Below are 13,882 nucleotides of genomic sequence, written 5' to 3' on the forward strand. Positions count from 1 at the left end.
TCACTGTAGTATATGGCCCTGGAAAATCCAATCATTACTTATACTATTGTAGGTGAATGCAGAGCAAGTAATGCAAAAAGAAGTGGAAAATATACCTTATTTTTGCTTAATACAACATAGTTGATTGTGAATGAGTTTTCTGGAATTTTGTGAACCACAGCAGAGATTTGAGAACTTCATCAATGCTATTATAAATTATTCAAAGGAAAGTTAGTCAATTAATAAGTACTTTTGAGTCTCATTGCACAAGTTTGTGATGTGAAAAACAGTATGTTTGCTCTTTTTTAAGCAGAAGGTAAATAATGGAGTAATCATAAGCAGAAATCCAAGATCTGTTTTTAAAGACTTTAATTAAGAGAAGAGCACAGAGAAATACATACTTTCAATAATACAAAGCTCTAACAAAAATCTTCGCTATTTTAATATCAGTACACAAATCTAAAACAAAATAAATTAGCTAACACGCTTTGCATATTCTTAAACTCAATTCTTATTAGTCTACACAAAAAGTACTTAAGATGACTGACTAAATGCTACCTTTCAAGATAAGGCCAATATCATGTATACTGTAGATGAGTTCCTATTTACAGATAGAAACCTGACATGAGTTCACATAACAATTATGTTGGGTAGCCCATATAATATACAATTGAAAGATGATGGCTGAATTGCAGGAAGGTTTGACTGATTGGGAATTATTTGGCTTTCGATTTCATCACTAGAAGAATTCTTAGAATTCTCTTCCACTAGAAAATATTCAAAAAAATTGTTATTTACAATTACACCTATTAGAATATTTTACAATATAGTATTTTTGCCTTCTGTTTGCTTAAATATTCAAGTATCTTTTGCATTCCTCTGTTTTACATTGAAATGATGATCAATACGCACAAGGGACATTTGAGCATAGAACGGAGAAAACTTAGACAATACTTAGGATTTTAGTCTTCCCACTATCCCAAATCATTACTACAATAAGTCGGCAAAGTGAAGATTTTGTTGGCTTTTCCAAAAGAACAAATGAGTTATTTTATTGTACTTTACTTTACCGGCAGAGGCCTTAACTTCTACACAACTTTGTAAATGGAATACGATTTATAATGCTATGTTAGTAACAACCAATAGAGAGAGAAGTCAAGGACTGCCCCTGTGGGGGTCCCCCACCCCAAGCTAGCAGGTGGAAATTCCTGTATAAATTACCCTATACAGAGAAGAATTTCTAGTGGCTGCCTTCTACCAAGCAGGCTGAACTTATTTTGTGTTTGTAGAGATTTTGCCATGATCTGCAGCCATATCACTGTAATTTACTACATACTGTAAAATGTAAAATTAATGAGTACTGTATATTTCATGTTTGTCATGCTCTTAACGCTGCCTGCCAGTCACACAAATTAAATTTTATACCAGTCAGACCTCTTGGGAAGTATTTACACTATGTTGGTGAATATTTTGGCTAATTGTGATAAAGCTACCAAACAGGGAATTTTACACAGGCAAAATGTAATTACCCAAATTAGATTTTGATCATATTACTGGCCTTGATACCCCTATCTTTTCCAAAAACTGCCACTGAATGTCAGCACATGTAGCCAGGATCTTACCTTTAGGCCTCATCTGTTAGACTGCACTTATCCCAGCAAAACACCCCCTTTAAACACAATATGGCATTAATTCAATACTAACTAAGGGTACGTCTATACTTACCGTCCGGGTCGGCGGCTAGCGTTCGACTTCTCGGAGTTCGATATATCGCGTCTAATCTAGACGTGATATATCGAACTCCGAACGCGCTCCCGTCGACTCCGGAACTCCACCACCACGAACGGTGGTGGCGGAGTCGACGGGGGAGCCGCGGACTTCGATCCCGCGGCGTCTGGACGGGTGAGTACTTTGAACTAAGGTAGTTCGAGTTCAGCTACGCTATTCGCGTAGCTGAACTTGCGTACCTTAGTTCGACCCCCCCCTTAGTGTAGACCAGGCCTAAGGCCGTCTGCCTGCAAACACTTATGTAAATTTGTGTGTAGTGGTACTGACCATAATGGAAGTGCTAATGTGTTTAATGATAAACACATAAGTAACTGTTTGCAGGATGGGGGCCCCAGAGGGGAGAGTGCCACCAACTTAATCACCAATCATACTGTATTTTCCAGGGAGGTGTGACTTACGTATTGATCTGCTCTGACTCTAGTTAATGGATAACAGCACACCCAAGGCAGCATGACTGCACACAGTACATTGTTGCTAAATACAGATTGGAAACTGCAGAGAACACTATACAGCGTGAGTCACATTCATTACTTCCTACTGAGAATTTGCATTTTTATGGATATAATTTTATATAATAATAGATTTACTTCATGCAGAGATAGTTCAGTTTACTTTATCACAAATACATACTGCATATGTCAAATGAAACCAAATTCAGAAGTTGCTGGAATCAAGTGAAGAAGTTTTCATAAAATGTAAAGATTAATTAAGCTTTCCATAGAAACTAAACTTGAAAAGTACCTTACTAAATTATAGACATTTTCCAAATATCCATTCCCCATGACATATGCACTAGTTAAAGCTTAATTTTCAGAGACTCCTGGCACCAGCAACTCCGACTGCAGTCTGTGGCAATTGCAGGTGCTCAGCACCTCTGAAGACCAGGCCATTATGTAATAAATGATATAAAATGTGTACCATTAGACTAAATAGAATGGATTTTTATCAACATAAAAATAGAATAATGCAGTGATTTATCAGGACCCAGATCATGAAGCAGAATCAACATCTTGTCCTGGACAGTCCAGAAAAGTGAGATTAAGATTTATTTGTTTTAACCTATGTTGAATTAATATGTTTCTAATATATATTGTGACTATATGGCGATGAAAACACTTTATGATTCAGTACATATTAGACACGCTAAGATATTAGTTCACCTTGACTATCTTGCGTTTGTATTGGTCTACAAGGTCTGACTTTTGAATCTCTTCTCTTACCCCTACTCCCTCCATGAACTGTGGATGTACCTATCAACTGCAAAATGTTTTAAAAATTGTTGTAATTCTATATACCTATCTCCTAGATAGTGGAGGCCTTTTAAATATTTTTTTTTCCAAAACCACAATATTCTTCTGATGTTCCTTTGTTTAAAACATACTTATTTCCAATCTTAGCTTTAGTTTTGCAGTAAATCAGCTGAGGGAGAAGTGCAACAGAAGTCAGGAGACACTTGAAGTGGCCACATTTTTCCTCTCTTGCATTGTAACAAAAAATTGTAACAGTGTTTAAACTACAAGCATCTTATTTTGTTAATATCAGAGGCCAGTTTCTGTACATTATACAAAGGTGTCTATTTCTTACCTCTAGTTGGTGACTTTTCCACTCCAATCTTATACTTTTGAAGAACACGAATGGTCTGCCCAGTTGTTTTTCCAGTTTGTAACAAATCTAAAAAGAACTACTGTCATTTTTATGAACTTTTAATGAGAATTTTGAAAAACAAGAAGATACAAACCCTGGGTTTTTTTAGACCAGTGCCTCAGCTTTTAAAAATGGAGCAAATCAAAATGATATAGATCACTAGGAGTTAGTTATAGTTCTATGATTGCGCGAGTAACTTTCAGGTAGTTTCCCTTTCTGTGCCTTTGCAGCACCTACAGATTGCTCTGTGGCTCTCATGATTCAAGACCTTGCTCTTAACTATAAAAGTCTTGCTCTTAATTTATAACCAGCAGCTTGTCCTTCACTCACATTCACTTTACATTCTTAAAGCAAGACGACAAGGTTAACATTCTCCTTGAAGGCATCACAGAACATTTTCTCAAAATAGTAATAGTTGCTAATGTACGGCAGCTCAAGGACACTTCTCTCTCCATTAATGGGGGACAGGTAGGGCTCTGAGCAGCAGAAAGCCCACATAGCCAGCCAATCCCTGCTACTTATTAGCATGCAGGTCTTCACAGCCTCTCTCTCAGCCCTCACTCTACAGAGAGGATAGCATAAGAATTGTGCTATTCTACATAAAGAATCAGAAAAATTTTAAGGACTAATGTGTTAAGGGAAGATTTGCCACAAGTACATACTTTCAGACAAGATTTCCAGCCTTTCTGCATTCTCTTGCAGGGTTGTATACCACTGGTTGGCCATAATGGAACGAACACCAGTAAGGCTTAGAAGGATTGCTGTCTCTGTTGGTCTCTCTACAGACATATGTAGACGACTAAAGAAAGTCAATAGTATAAGAATAAAATAATCAATAAATACAATGCATAAAAATAAGTACAAAGTTTCCTGAAACATTTTGATGTGTGTTGTGCTTTTGAATATAGAGGACAAAAATGATTTTTATTCAACTTTCACCATACAAAACATATCAGTAAATGGTGGACTGCATTTTTCTCATACATTTTTAATTCTTAGTGACAGTGTGTTGGAATGTTTTGTATTAAGTAGGAGATGCTATATAAACAACTATATTAAGTTCTACTTCATCTTTGCAGGGTGTGAAGTCCCACCTAGCAGACTGTGCACTGCCATGTTACTGTTTATGGAACGATAATAGAGTAAATTAAAGGAAACAATAGCAGACAAAGCACATTAGTTGTGGATAAGGGGCTGTGGAGTAGGCTTTAGAATCCAGCTGAGTTGTTTGGAGACAGGCATGCAGAGTTATCAGTAATGGTTACCTTCAGGAGGACGAAAAAGACGAGAAGTGATTTCGCCTTACATGAGATGCATGTCTGTACTTTGTCATATTTGGAGATAGGGCAGGTCTTTACTACTAAAAAAGTTGTGTTTTGTTTCCCTTGTGGTAATAAGATGTTCGAGCTACCCCAAGGTAAAACAACAGTAAAGACAAGGCACTTCAGGTTGTCCTGGCAGTTAAACTAGAGTTCCTGGTCTTACTGTGTTTTTACCTCAGCATAGCTCACACATATTAATTACCCACAGTAAAAAAAATGCAGATACTTTAGCAGTGAAAACAAGCTGTTAGAGCGAGTCCAGCAAAAGTTTGGAGACTCAGAAACGATATACAAGAAAAGACATTCTCTACCCTGGAGCTGGATTAAATTAAATTGCTGCAACTGAACACATGGAGAGTTGGAGTTTTGATACGGTTTTTTTTTTCAGGTGAAATTCTATAGCATTGGAATTGTAGTAATTTAAAAATGGAATTTGGCTTTTTGTCAATCTGCATTTCATGGTAATCCTTGTATAAAACAACAGGGAAGGTTTTCTATCATCTCTTTGGAGGATGCTATTTATTTCTTGGGGGAACAAGAAGTTATATGATTTAGCTTTTAATTGAAGTTATTCTAAACTTTCAGAGAACTGTCACAGTCAGAGCCATAAATCACCCATTTAAGAGATGCAGGATGACAGCAACAGGCTGGTAAATACAATAATCTATTAGGATGAGACTGCAAATGTACACAGTTGGAAAACCAACATTAAGGAATTGTCTTTTGACTTAATTTAGGGAATGACTGTGTTTGGGGAAAAAAGCTTTGAGAAATAAAGGGACCATTCTTAATTGTTTTCATATAAAAGAGGGGGATTCAGGCTTTGTTACTGGATTTAAATATTTAGTTATTGTGTGTGTGTGTGTGTGTGTGTATTTATGTATTAGATATCTTACATCCAGCACATTTTAATTTGCAAGGTGTACAGGTACTTTCGGTGGAAGTGGCGATGCGATACTGATAACTCTTTATATTTTTAGGGGGACTTTTCTATTTATTTCCTATTAGTGAAGTCAGAAAAGTGGAAAGTATTTTAATCTCTCAAGAATTTGTATTAGATATATACAATAAATGTGTGAGCTCTGTCTCTTTAAATTTAGATGCAAGGCAAATACTTAGTTGTCTTCAAGGTTAACACCTTTAATCAGCAATAGTAAACATCTGGAAGGAAGTTAATTAGCATCCCAAAACAATTTATTCCAGCAAAACACAAACACTTGGCTCGGTCTCAAAGTATTAATTGTATAAACCTTCAGAAGGACTCTAAAGTATCTTTCTATGCTAGAAAGGCTGTAACTATTTAACTACACCTCTACCCTGATATAACGCGACCCGATATAACAAGAATTTGGATATAACACGGTAAAGCAGCACTCCAGGTGGGGCGGGGCTGCACACTCCGGTGGATCAAAGCAAGTTTGATATAACACGGTTTCACCTATAACGCGGTAAGATTTTTTTGCTACCGAGGACAGCGTTATATCGGGGTAGAGGTGTAGCTTAATTTAAAAATCCTGAATTCAGAAGACAGTGGGGAAGGTTTCTGCCCCCCGCAACTCAGTCTCCCCACAGCCTTGATCTGTCCTCTCCTCATCTGTGGAGCCCTGATACAATGCAGCACCTGTGAAAAAGGCTTCTGTAGGGTCATGGAGGAAAGTGGCCAAACTCCCCACTCCAAACTCAGATCTGAGTCCACCCTACTTTCAGAAGCACAAGAGACAATTTTAAATTTGCTTTGAAAGACAAAAAATGAGACACTGTGACTATCTGCAGGATACAATAAGATTTATTCTACCTTTTGAGTGTATCAAGCTTTGCCAGTCGTTGGAAACTCTGATTTGACTGCACCAGATCTAAAAGTACCATCAACTGGCATTCTGGAAAAATAAAGTTAGTTGTTTTAACAGCATTTACAAAATGAAAATAGATAACATGTATCTTTCTGATGTTATTGCTCTTGTGAAAGTATTGAATAAACAGTTTTCAATATAAACATTTATTTTTTCTTCTGCCATAACTGTATACTCAGCTATTTGTTAAGGAAAAGTGTTTGAATAATCACTTTCTACTACTACCCAACATTTTTTTGTTTTGTGTTTGTACAGCACCTAGCACAATGGAGTCCTGGTTCATGAGTAGGGCTCCTAGGTGCTATGGTAATACAAATAGTAAACAAATAATAAGAATAAATAATAAATTTACAGGACTCATTTCTGCAACCCTTTCAAGTTCGGTAGAACTGATTTCAGTAGGATTTACTTGCATGAGTAAATACTACTTAAGTAAAGATTGCAAAATTTGGTCCAATGTGACTTTTATCCAGAAAGGTCCCATATATTCTTACAAACAAATGACAGGGATCTCTGCTTCATTTGTCAGTTGTCTGTCTGAAAGCAAATTAAATTTAAGTGAGATTTACAAATATTTATATTATTCTGATAATCATGTTTTGCAAATCAAATGTGATTTTTCCAGATGCAATCAGTTAATTTACATGGTCAGTGAGACCCATCAAGGAATATATAGCAGACTAATTCACTACCGATGCCTTTTCTGTACTGTTTTTGAATATTTGTTAAGGAAAAACACAAGAAGCTATTGTAATTCAAATAGCTAACTTATCCTTTTAAAATAAATATTCATGTGCTTTGGAAAACTATGAAATGTGGATAACTGTAGCCAGGATGGCAAGAAACAATCTCCGCTTTCAGAAAATTTAGTGATAGAGAATTATAATATCATGTTTGCAGATATAGGTCAGTGGAGGCTCTCAAAAATTAGTATTTATTAGGTTCCATGAAAATTAGCTCTGTACCCAATTCAGCCTACAGGTAACATTAAATGACTTAATGGGCTGTCAACCTGTGGAAAGTTGGGTAGATGAACAGGAATTGGGAAGACTGTGGAGCTACCCTGACAGATCCACTGTGTACAGGGTATATTTAAGGGCTTGAGGCCAGATTTGTAAAGATACTTGAAATCAATGGGTGCTTGGTGCATAAGTCCTTTAAAAAAATCCCAGTAGGTGCCTAACTGTCTCTTTAGGTACCTAAATACCTTTAAAAATCTGGCCTCAAATCCTTAAATATCCCATGCCCCTAATGGATCTGTCAGGATTAATTCCCTGTAAAACATATACTGTGCAGCCTCTAATAGGAATAACTATATTTTAAAGGAATTTAAGTGGTAGCTACATGAAAAGGACATTAAGCACTTAGTAGCCTAGGTGTTTACATCATTTTTGAAAATGGGATTTGGCTTCTAAGACACTTGGGTGCTTCTGCAAATAGAAGACTTTGCTCTTTCACAGGCTCAGATAAATTTAACAGACACAGGAAACAGACTTGTTTTCTTTTCCAGTGATGGTGAAAGCCATCTCCATGTTGGTAAAAATGCATCTGAGTTACTAACAAACCTACCGAAGCTTTCTGAGAAAATATTAGATATTGTATCACTAGCCTCTGTGTTTCCCCTGCACTACGGTCTCTGTCCATGGAGAAATGCTGTGTGATTTCCAGCATGCCTCACATATTTTCTGTTCCAGTGGTGTCTTTGTCAACACGTTTAGAATTTCCTGTTGATAAAATAGGGGGTCTAGACTTTTCCTAGCACTTGAAATTTGATTCAGAATTCAAGAAGCACCATCAGTCTAGACCAGGTATAGGCAACCTCTGGCATGCGTGCAAAAGGAGGCACATGAGCTGATTTTCAGTGGCACTCACACTGCCCGTGTCCTGGCCACTGGTCCGGGGGGCTCTGCATTTTAATTTAATTTTAAATGAAGCTTCTTAAACATTTTAAAAACCTTATTTACTTTGCATACAATAGTTTAGTTATATATTATAGACTTATAGAAATAGACCTTCTAAAAAATGTTAAAATGTATTACTGGCATGCAAAACCTTAAATTAGAGGGAATAAATGAAGACTTGGCACACCACTTCTGAACGGCTGCCAACCCCTGGTCTAGACACATACATGAAAAGCATTTCCCTGCTATAGGGGATTATAAAACAAGACTACCAGAGACAGATCATTTAGGCCCATGTTTTCAAAAGTGACGTCTAATTTTCAGTGCCCAACTCTAAACATGTAAGGTGTAATTTATGAATACCATCTCCAACTCTAATTCAACTCAACTCAGAGCTGTCAGCACTCAGAAACTCTGAATATCAGATCTTGGGCCCCCAAAATCTGAGGCAATTTTTTGAAAATTTGAGTCCTAACCTTTTAATATATGTCTTTTTGAGAAATTTGAACCCAATGGGAAGAAACCAAATTTCAGGAGAAAGAAAAATATTTCCAGCAATAAAAACAGTCAAGTAAATTTGACAGAACTCCCCCTTCCCAAAAGTAGTGTTAGATTCTCACTGCTTAAATTCTAAGACTATTCTAACAGATAGCAAACAACAAGAATTTAAATTGCTATTTGTTCCATATCCTGAATGCAGAACTTCTTGAATGAAGAGCATGGTCCCTTAGCTCTGTGTTAAACTGTACCTTTCATTGCATAACCCTAATATTCTCATAATTATTTGGCATGGAATAGAATTTTATGATGCTTTGCAAGGGAAGAGAACACAATATATAGTTTTTTTAGCTTCCTTATCTCACCTGGGATGTTCATAGCAATGAATCTGTTAAGTAAAATATGAGACAAGAATCTTTCCATTCCATAGAACAGAAATGCACTGCAGTTATTCAGTAGCTGCTCCCATTCAGCTTGGCTGCAAAGAAAGGTAAGCTATTTAGACCAGGCAGCTGTTTTACAGTAATATTTTTCTGGATACATCTGTACAAAATGTTTCAATGTTAATTACTCAACAAACAATTGTTTGAAAAGTAACAACACCTCACAGTAAATAAGACATGGACTGTGCTTTTGAGATTTAAGGGACTATTTTCCAGAGAAACAAGCCAGTATATACTGTGCAATCCCCATTTCTTTGAGATACAGTATTTATTTTAATGTTCAAGGGGAATGCTCGAGGACTAGAAGAGATACACTCATTAGGGAGCTAAGAAATTGGGGGGTGGGAAGAGATGATTCTAAAATTGAAGTAATTATAAATGAAGCTAAGTGAACCAACTGTATGAAACAATATGAATTACATCATCAGGTCTTGAAATTGGAAACTACAGGATGAATCTTCACTATTTTATTTCAGAAGTAAGTGCTATAATATTACAATCCTATAGTGAGCATGAAAATGCTATAGTTTTCAATTATTTGATTCCAAAATTGTTGATTTATTAACTCAGTGACGATGAAAGTACTTGTAAGATGGACAGGGAAGTGATCTGAATTACCTGGACTTGTAACCTCCTGTTATTTTGTCAGAGTGATATTGCTAGAATGCTAATGTTGTAAATTTGTCTATGTATACACTTTATAACTTTCTCTCAAAAACTCCTTGTATATGTCTTCTCCAGTTTTCCATTATTTTAGATAAGAAGTTTTTTCTGAAGTTCCATTTATGGTAATTTTATTACAATCAAGAAGGACAGTGCCATTTTACTATCAACAGAATACCCCTACATACTATAGCCTTGCTTGTGATCAATATGGCAAAATGTATTACAGGTGTGTCTTCTGGATTCTTTCTTTAAATTCTTCCACGTATAAATCTGCAGATATGCTTAGGGTAGGGGCGATGTCTTCCTATGCATTTGCACAGCACCCTAGCACAATGGGGTCCTAGTCAGGACTGAGGCCTCTGGGAAATACTTCTTTAAAAAAAAAGAGTAATATAGAAGAGCCATAACAAACCTTGGAACATGCATGCTACCAATAACTCCTTCCCAGTGTGGTGTAAATTGCTCATGGTATTTTTCTAGGATTTCCTTTATTTTGTGGGAAGGACTTACTGCTTCTGTAACATAACAGTTTAATCATTTAACATAATATACAGTATGCAATGCAGCCTACATTTCTAACATGCAGAGGCTGGCAATAAATTTTTTTTATTTCTATCATCATTCAATCTAAAGTTTTTCATGAGAAAAGTCCAGTCACCATGCCCTGTCAATTGTAGGTCTTAATCCTGACTAAAGCTAAAGGTGCCAGCTAGTGACAAGTGTGATGGCATATTTTGTGACTGACAGGGATGAAAAGATAATATAGGAGAGAAGTCAAGGATAGAATAGGTATAAAAATGAGCTCTAAAAGTGGTTTTTCTGTGTCAAGAGTTAACATAACATTGCACTGCTCATACGATTCCCGTTTTAGGGGCTCAGAGACTGTGGTGATGGGAACTATATAGCACCTATATCCATAATGGGATTCAATTTCCAGAGCTCTCAGTTTAACACATTTCACAAGACTGAACTCAAAAACAAATAACCCTTCAGTTTTAGTTACAGTTGAATTAGTCTTTTCCATCTTGATTATGTTTTCTATGCTCATGCAGCTATAATTCCACCTACGTGGAACTCCTCCTAAACTTCAGAATCAGTTATTTCTGCTCTGCTATCAAAGAGAAATTAGGTAGACCAATGTGTCCCAAAGTCATAACATTTGTTATATGCTATGGCTGGAGCAATATTTTCCCCTTTGTTAAAGATTATTTTTTATAACTTTATTTGGTTCAAATTCCAAATTTAAGCATATTTTGAGCATGCAGAATAACTTAGCTTTTGCTAATAAATTTGAATAAAAATAAATTGTCTTCAGTGGGAAAATAGGTGACATTGGTAGTTATGAAAATATTTTGTGTCATACTGTACAAACACAGTAACTGATACATGTAGCCTTGGTAAATGCACTCAAGAAAGAAGTGGCCATTTTAAAATGACCTTACATTGACACTCTTGATTATCCTTGTATCCTTGACCTCTTACAAAGAATCACAAGATAACATGCCACTTCATGGCTTTAATCACTACATGAGTTTTATTTATAATCTTTGGCTTGAGGACTTCTAAATATAACTCTTGTTAAAAGCGATAAAATATATACAGAATTCTAGCATAATGTTTTTTATTCATCAATAGAATACATATAATTTTGTTTTTCAAACATTAACTAGAAAATGTTACTTCTATTTGTTATTTATTTTCAATTTTAAATTAGGGTATCACATTTCTAGGAGGTTATTTGGGAGATAAGTGCCTAAGTGCTTTTGAAAATCTTACTTTCAGTGTTTATGTAATTTTGAAACCAGACAATTTGATTTTTTTTGTCTTCCAAATCTTCACACAGGTTTTAAGTGTCAAACCTCCAGGCTGGATTTAAGTGATAGAGTTACATTATTATACCAAACATTTCAGGTAATTTGAATGAATACTCAGGGTCACAAAAGTTTGTATGTATGATTACATTTCAAAGAACACAGAATAAACACAGATTTTTTGAAATGTGCTGATTCACTATTTGCTGTCACTTGTAGATAACAGTTTGATACTTATGAAATGCTGCTTTTCTATAAATTTAGAAAATGTGAAACTATTAACACCAATTGTCAAAGGAGGAAAAGAGCTACATACTAAATACTGTAAGAATTTCAGTTTTACATTAATTATTTAAAAAAGAAAGAAGTCCAGCTTATTCCCGTGGGGTGAAAGTCTCATCACCAACATGAAGTCAGAGTGATCAGGCTCTGTGCAGGTGAAACGCCAAGGGACAGTGGGTTTGGGAGCTGAAATTTGCCCTCACAACCAGATACAAAGGTATGGAGTTGCAGCACAGACTTCCACTGCAGCTTATGAACTGAAGTAGCAGCTAGAGCTCCCCTGTATCAGTTGCATGTTATCTAAGTATGACTGGCTCCCAATGTAGATCACTCTGCCTCTCCTCTACCCCACTCCTGCCACTACCTCTAGCCCAGAGGTACTCAGACTTCAGTGGTTCAGGAACCAAATTAGTCATCAACATTACCCAACATGACCCCAAAGAACCACAGGAGTGTGAATTCATTGTTTCATTTACTATTTTTATATAAGTATTCTACAATTGATTAATAACACGGTAAAAGCATCCTAATTGGTTAATAACTTAGATTTGTTAATAATTAAATCACCCCATGTTTTAATATCATGTGCTGGAAAGAGCTGCAGGAGACATATTCAAGTGTCAGTTGCAGCTCGAGAGCCTTAGTCTGTTCTAGCCTATGCAGATCTCTTCTGCAACACAAAGGAAAAATCACACAGCACTCATTCCTGTGGCTCCCCATGAACCTCCAATGCATGCTTAAGTATTGCTGAGGCCCTTAAGTTTACCTTTTTAATCCAAAAATAACAAAATAAATTATTGTTAAAGAGCTGTACATTTTGTGGGAAAAATATAATGAGAGATTATTTCAATAATTATTTTCTTGGAGATGTTGGTTCCATATTTTATTACTTATATAAAGAAGGAAGAATGCAGCCTAATTTGACTGAATCTGAAACAGGTTTTTATTTTTATAAGAAGCTGAGAACAAATAATTAAAACATAAGCAACATTATGAGGATGAGCTGTTATGTCAACTACCTCATCACTTACTATAAAAATGTTCCAAATCCACAAAACCTTTAGTCTGTGGAGAAAATAATTTTCTAAATATATTACCTGCTTCTCTTGCTTCATTATATGGATCCACAACATCTGACCTATAGCTAAGGAGGTGTAAATAATGAAATCTATCATCTTAACTGATATATTCTGGTTAATAGTTCCGTTTGAAAGGATACATTTAAAATTGTGTGTATCAACAGACAGGCAGTTAGGAGGTAGAACACGATTAATGGGTACCTACAATTAAATAACAAAGATTTTTTTTTTTGCCATGCAAAAAAATTCAGTAGTTATATCAACATTGCACAACATTGTGTCAGACAAAATGAGCTACACTAAAATGCTTTGCTGAAGTCTGGGGGCTTAGACCAAAAGCGGTACAATATGTCAGTGCCAACTGAAACAAAAAACATAAGCATATTTTGTTGGAGAGAAGCAGTTCAAGTCTGTTTGAAGCTGCTTACCTTGATCTAATGCTGGATACTTTGCTCATACACAGAATATGAATTTAAAGGACACAGAGGTTAGTTACCTGTAACCATACGTTCTTCAAGATGTGTGGTCTCTGTCTATGTTTCACTTGTGGGTACGCATACGCGCGATGAGCCTGAGTCCAGAAATCCTAAGCAGCAGTGTCCATTGGCCCACAAATGTG

General features: G+C 36.0%; 1 protein-coding gene across 17 annotated transcripts in view; it reads right to left on the bottom strand.

Annotated features, from left to right (window-relative positions):
• Nucleotides 1-331: 331 nt before the first annotated feature.
• Nucleotides 332-13,882, bottom strand: part of CFAP46 (cilia and flagella associated protein 46) — a 193,885-nt gene continuing 180,334 nt past the window's right edge. For 15 of the 17 annotated variants that reach the window (XM_039481097.1, XM_039481104.1, XM_039481098.1 and 12 more), the window contains 8 exons: nucleotides 13,404-13,464; nucleotides 13,282-13,317; nucleotides 10,504-10,606; nucleotides 9,348-9,460; nucleotides 6,529-6,610; nucleotides 4,074-4,210; nucleotides 3,352-3,438; nucleotides 332-746 (listed from right to left, as the gene is read on the bottom strand). In XM_039481097.1, the coding sequence (XP_039337031.1) occupies nucleotides 610-746; nucleotides 3,352-3,438; nucleotides 4,074-4,210; nucleotides 6,529-6,610; nucleotides 9,348-9,460; nucleotides 10,504-10,606; nucleotides 13,282-13,317; nucleotides 13,404-13,464 (756 nt within the window). In that variant the 3' untranslated portion in view covers nucleotides 332-609. Of the gene's footprint in view, nucleotides 747-3,351; nucleotides 3,452-4,073; nucleotides 4,211-6,528; nucleotides 6,611-8,175; nucleotides 8,308-9,347; nucleotides 9,461-10,503; nucleotides 10,607-13,281; nucleotides 13,318-13,403; nucleotides 13,465-13,882 lie in introns of those variants that run through there. The other 2 variants (XM_039481105.1, XM_039481108.1) reach the window with 2 other exon arrangements.

This window comes from Mauremys reevesii, linkage group 7, assembly GCF_016161935.1.
Source record: "Mauremys reevesii isolate NIE-2019 linkage group 7, ASM1616193v1, whole genome shotgun sequence".
NCBI lineage: Eukaryota > Metazoa > Chordata > Testudines > Geoemydidae > Mauremys > Mauremys reevesii.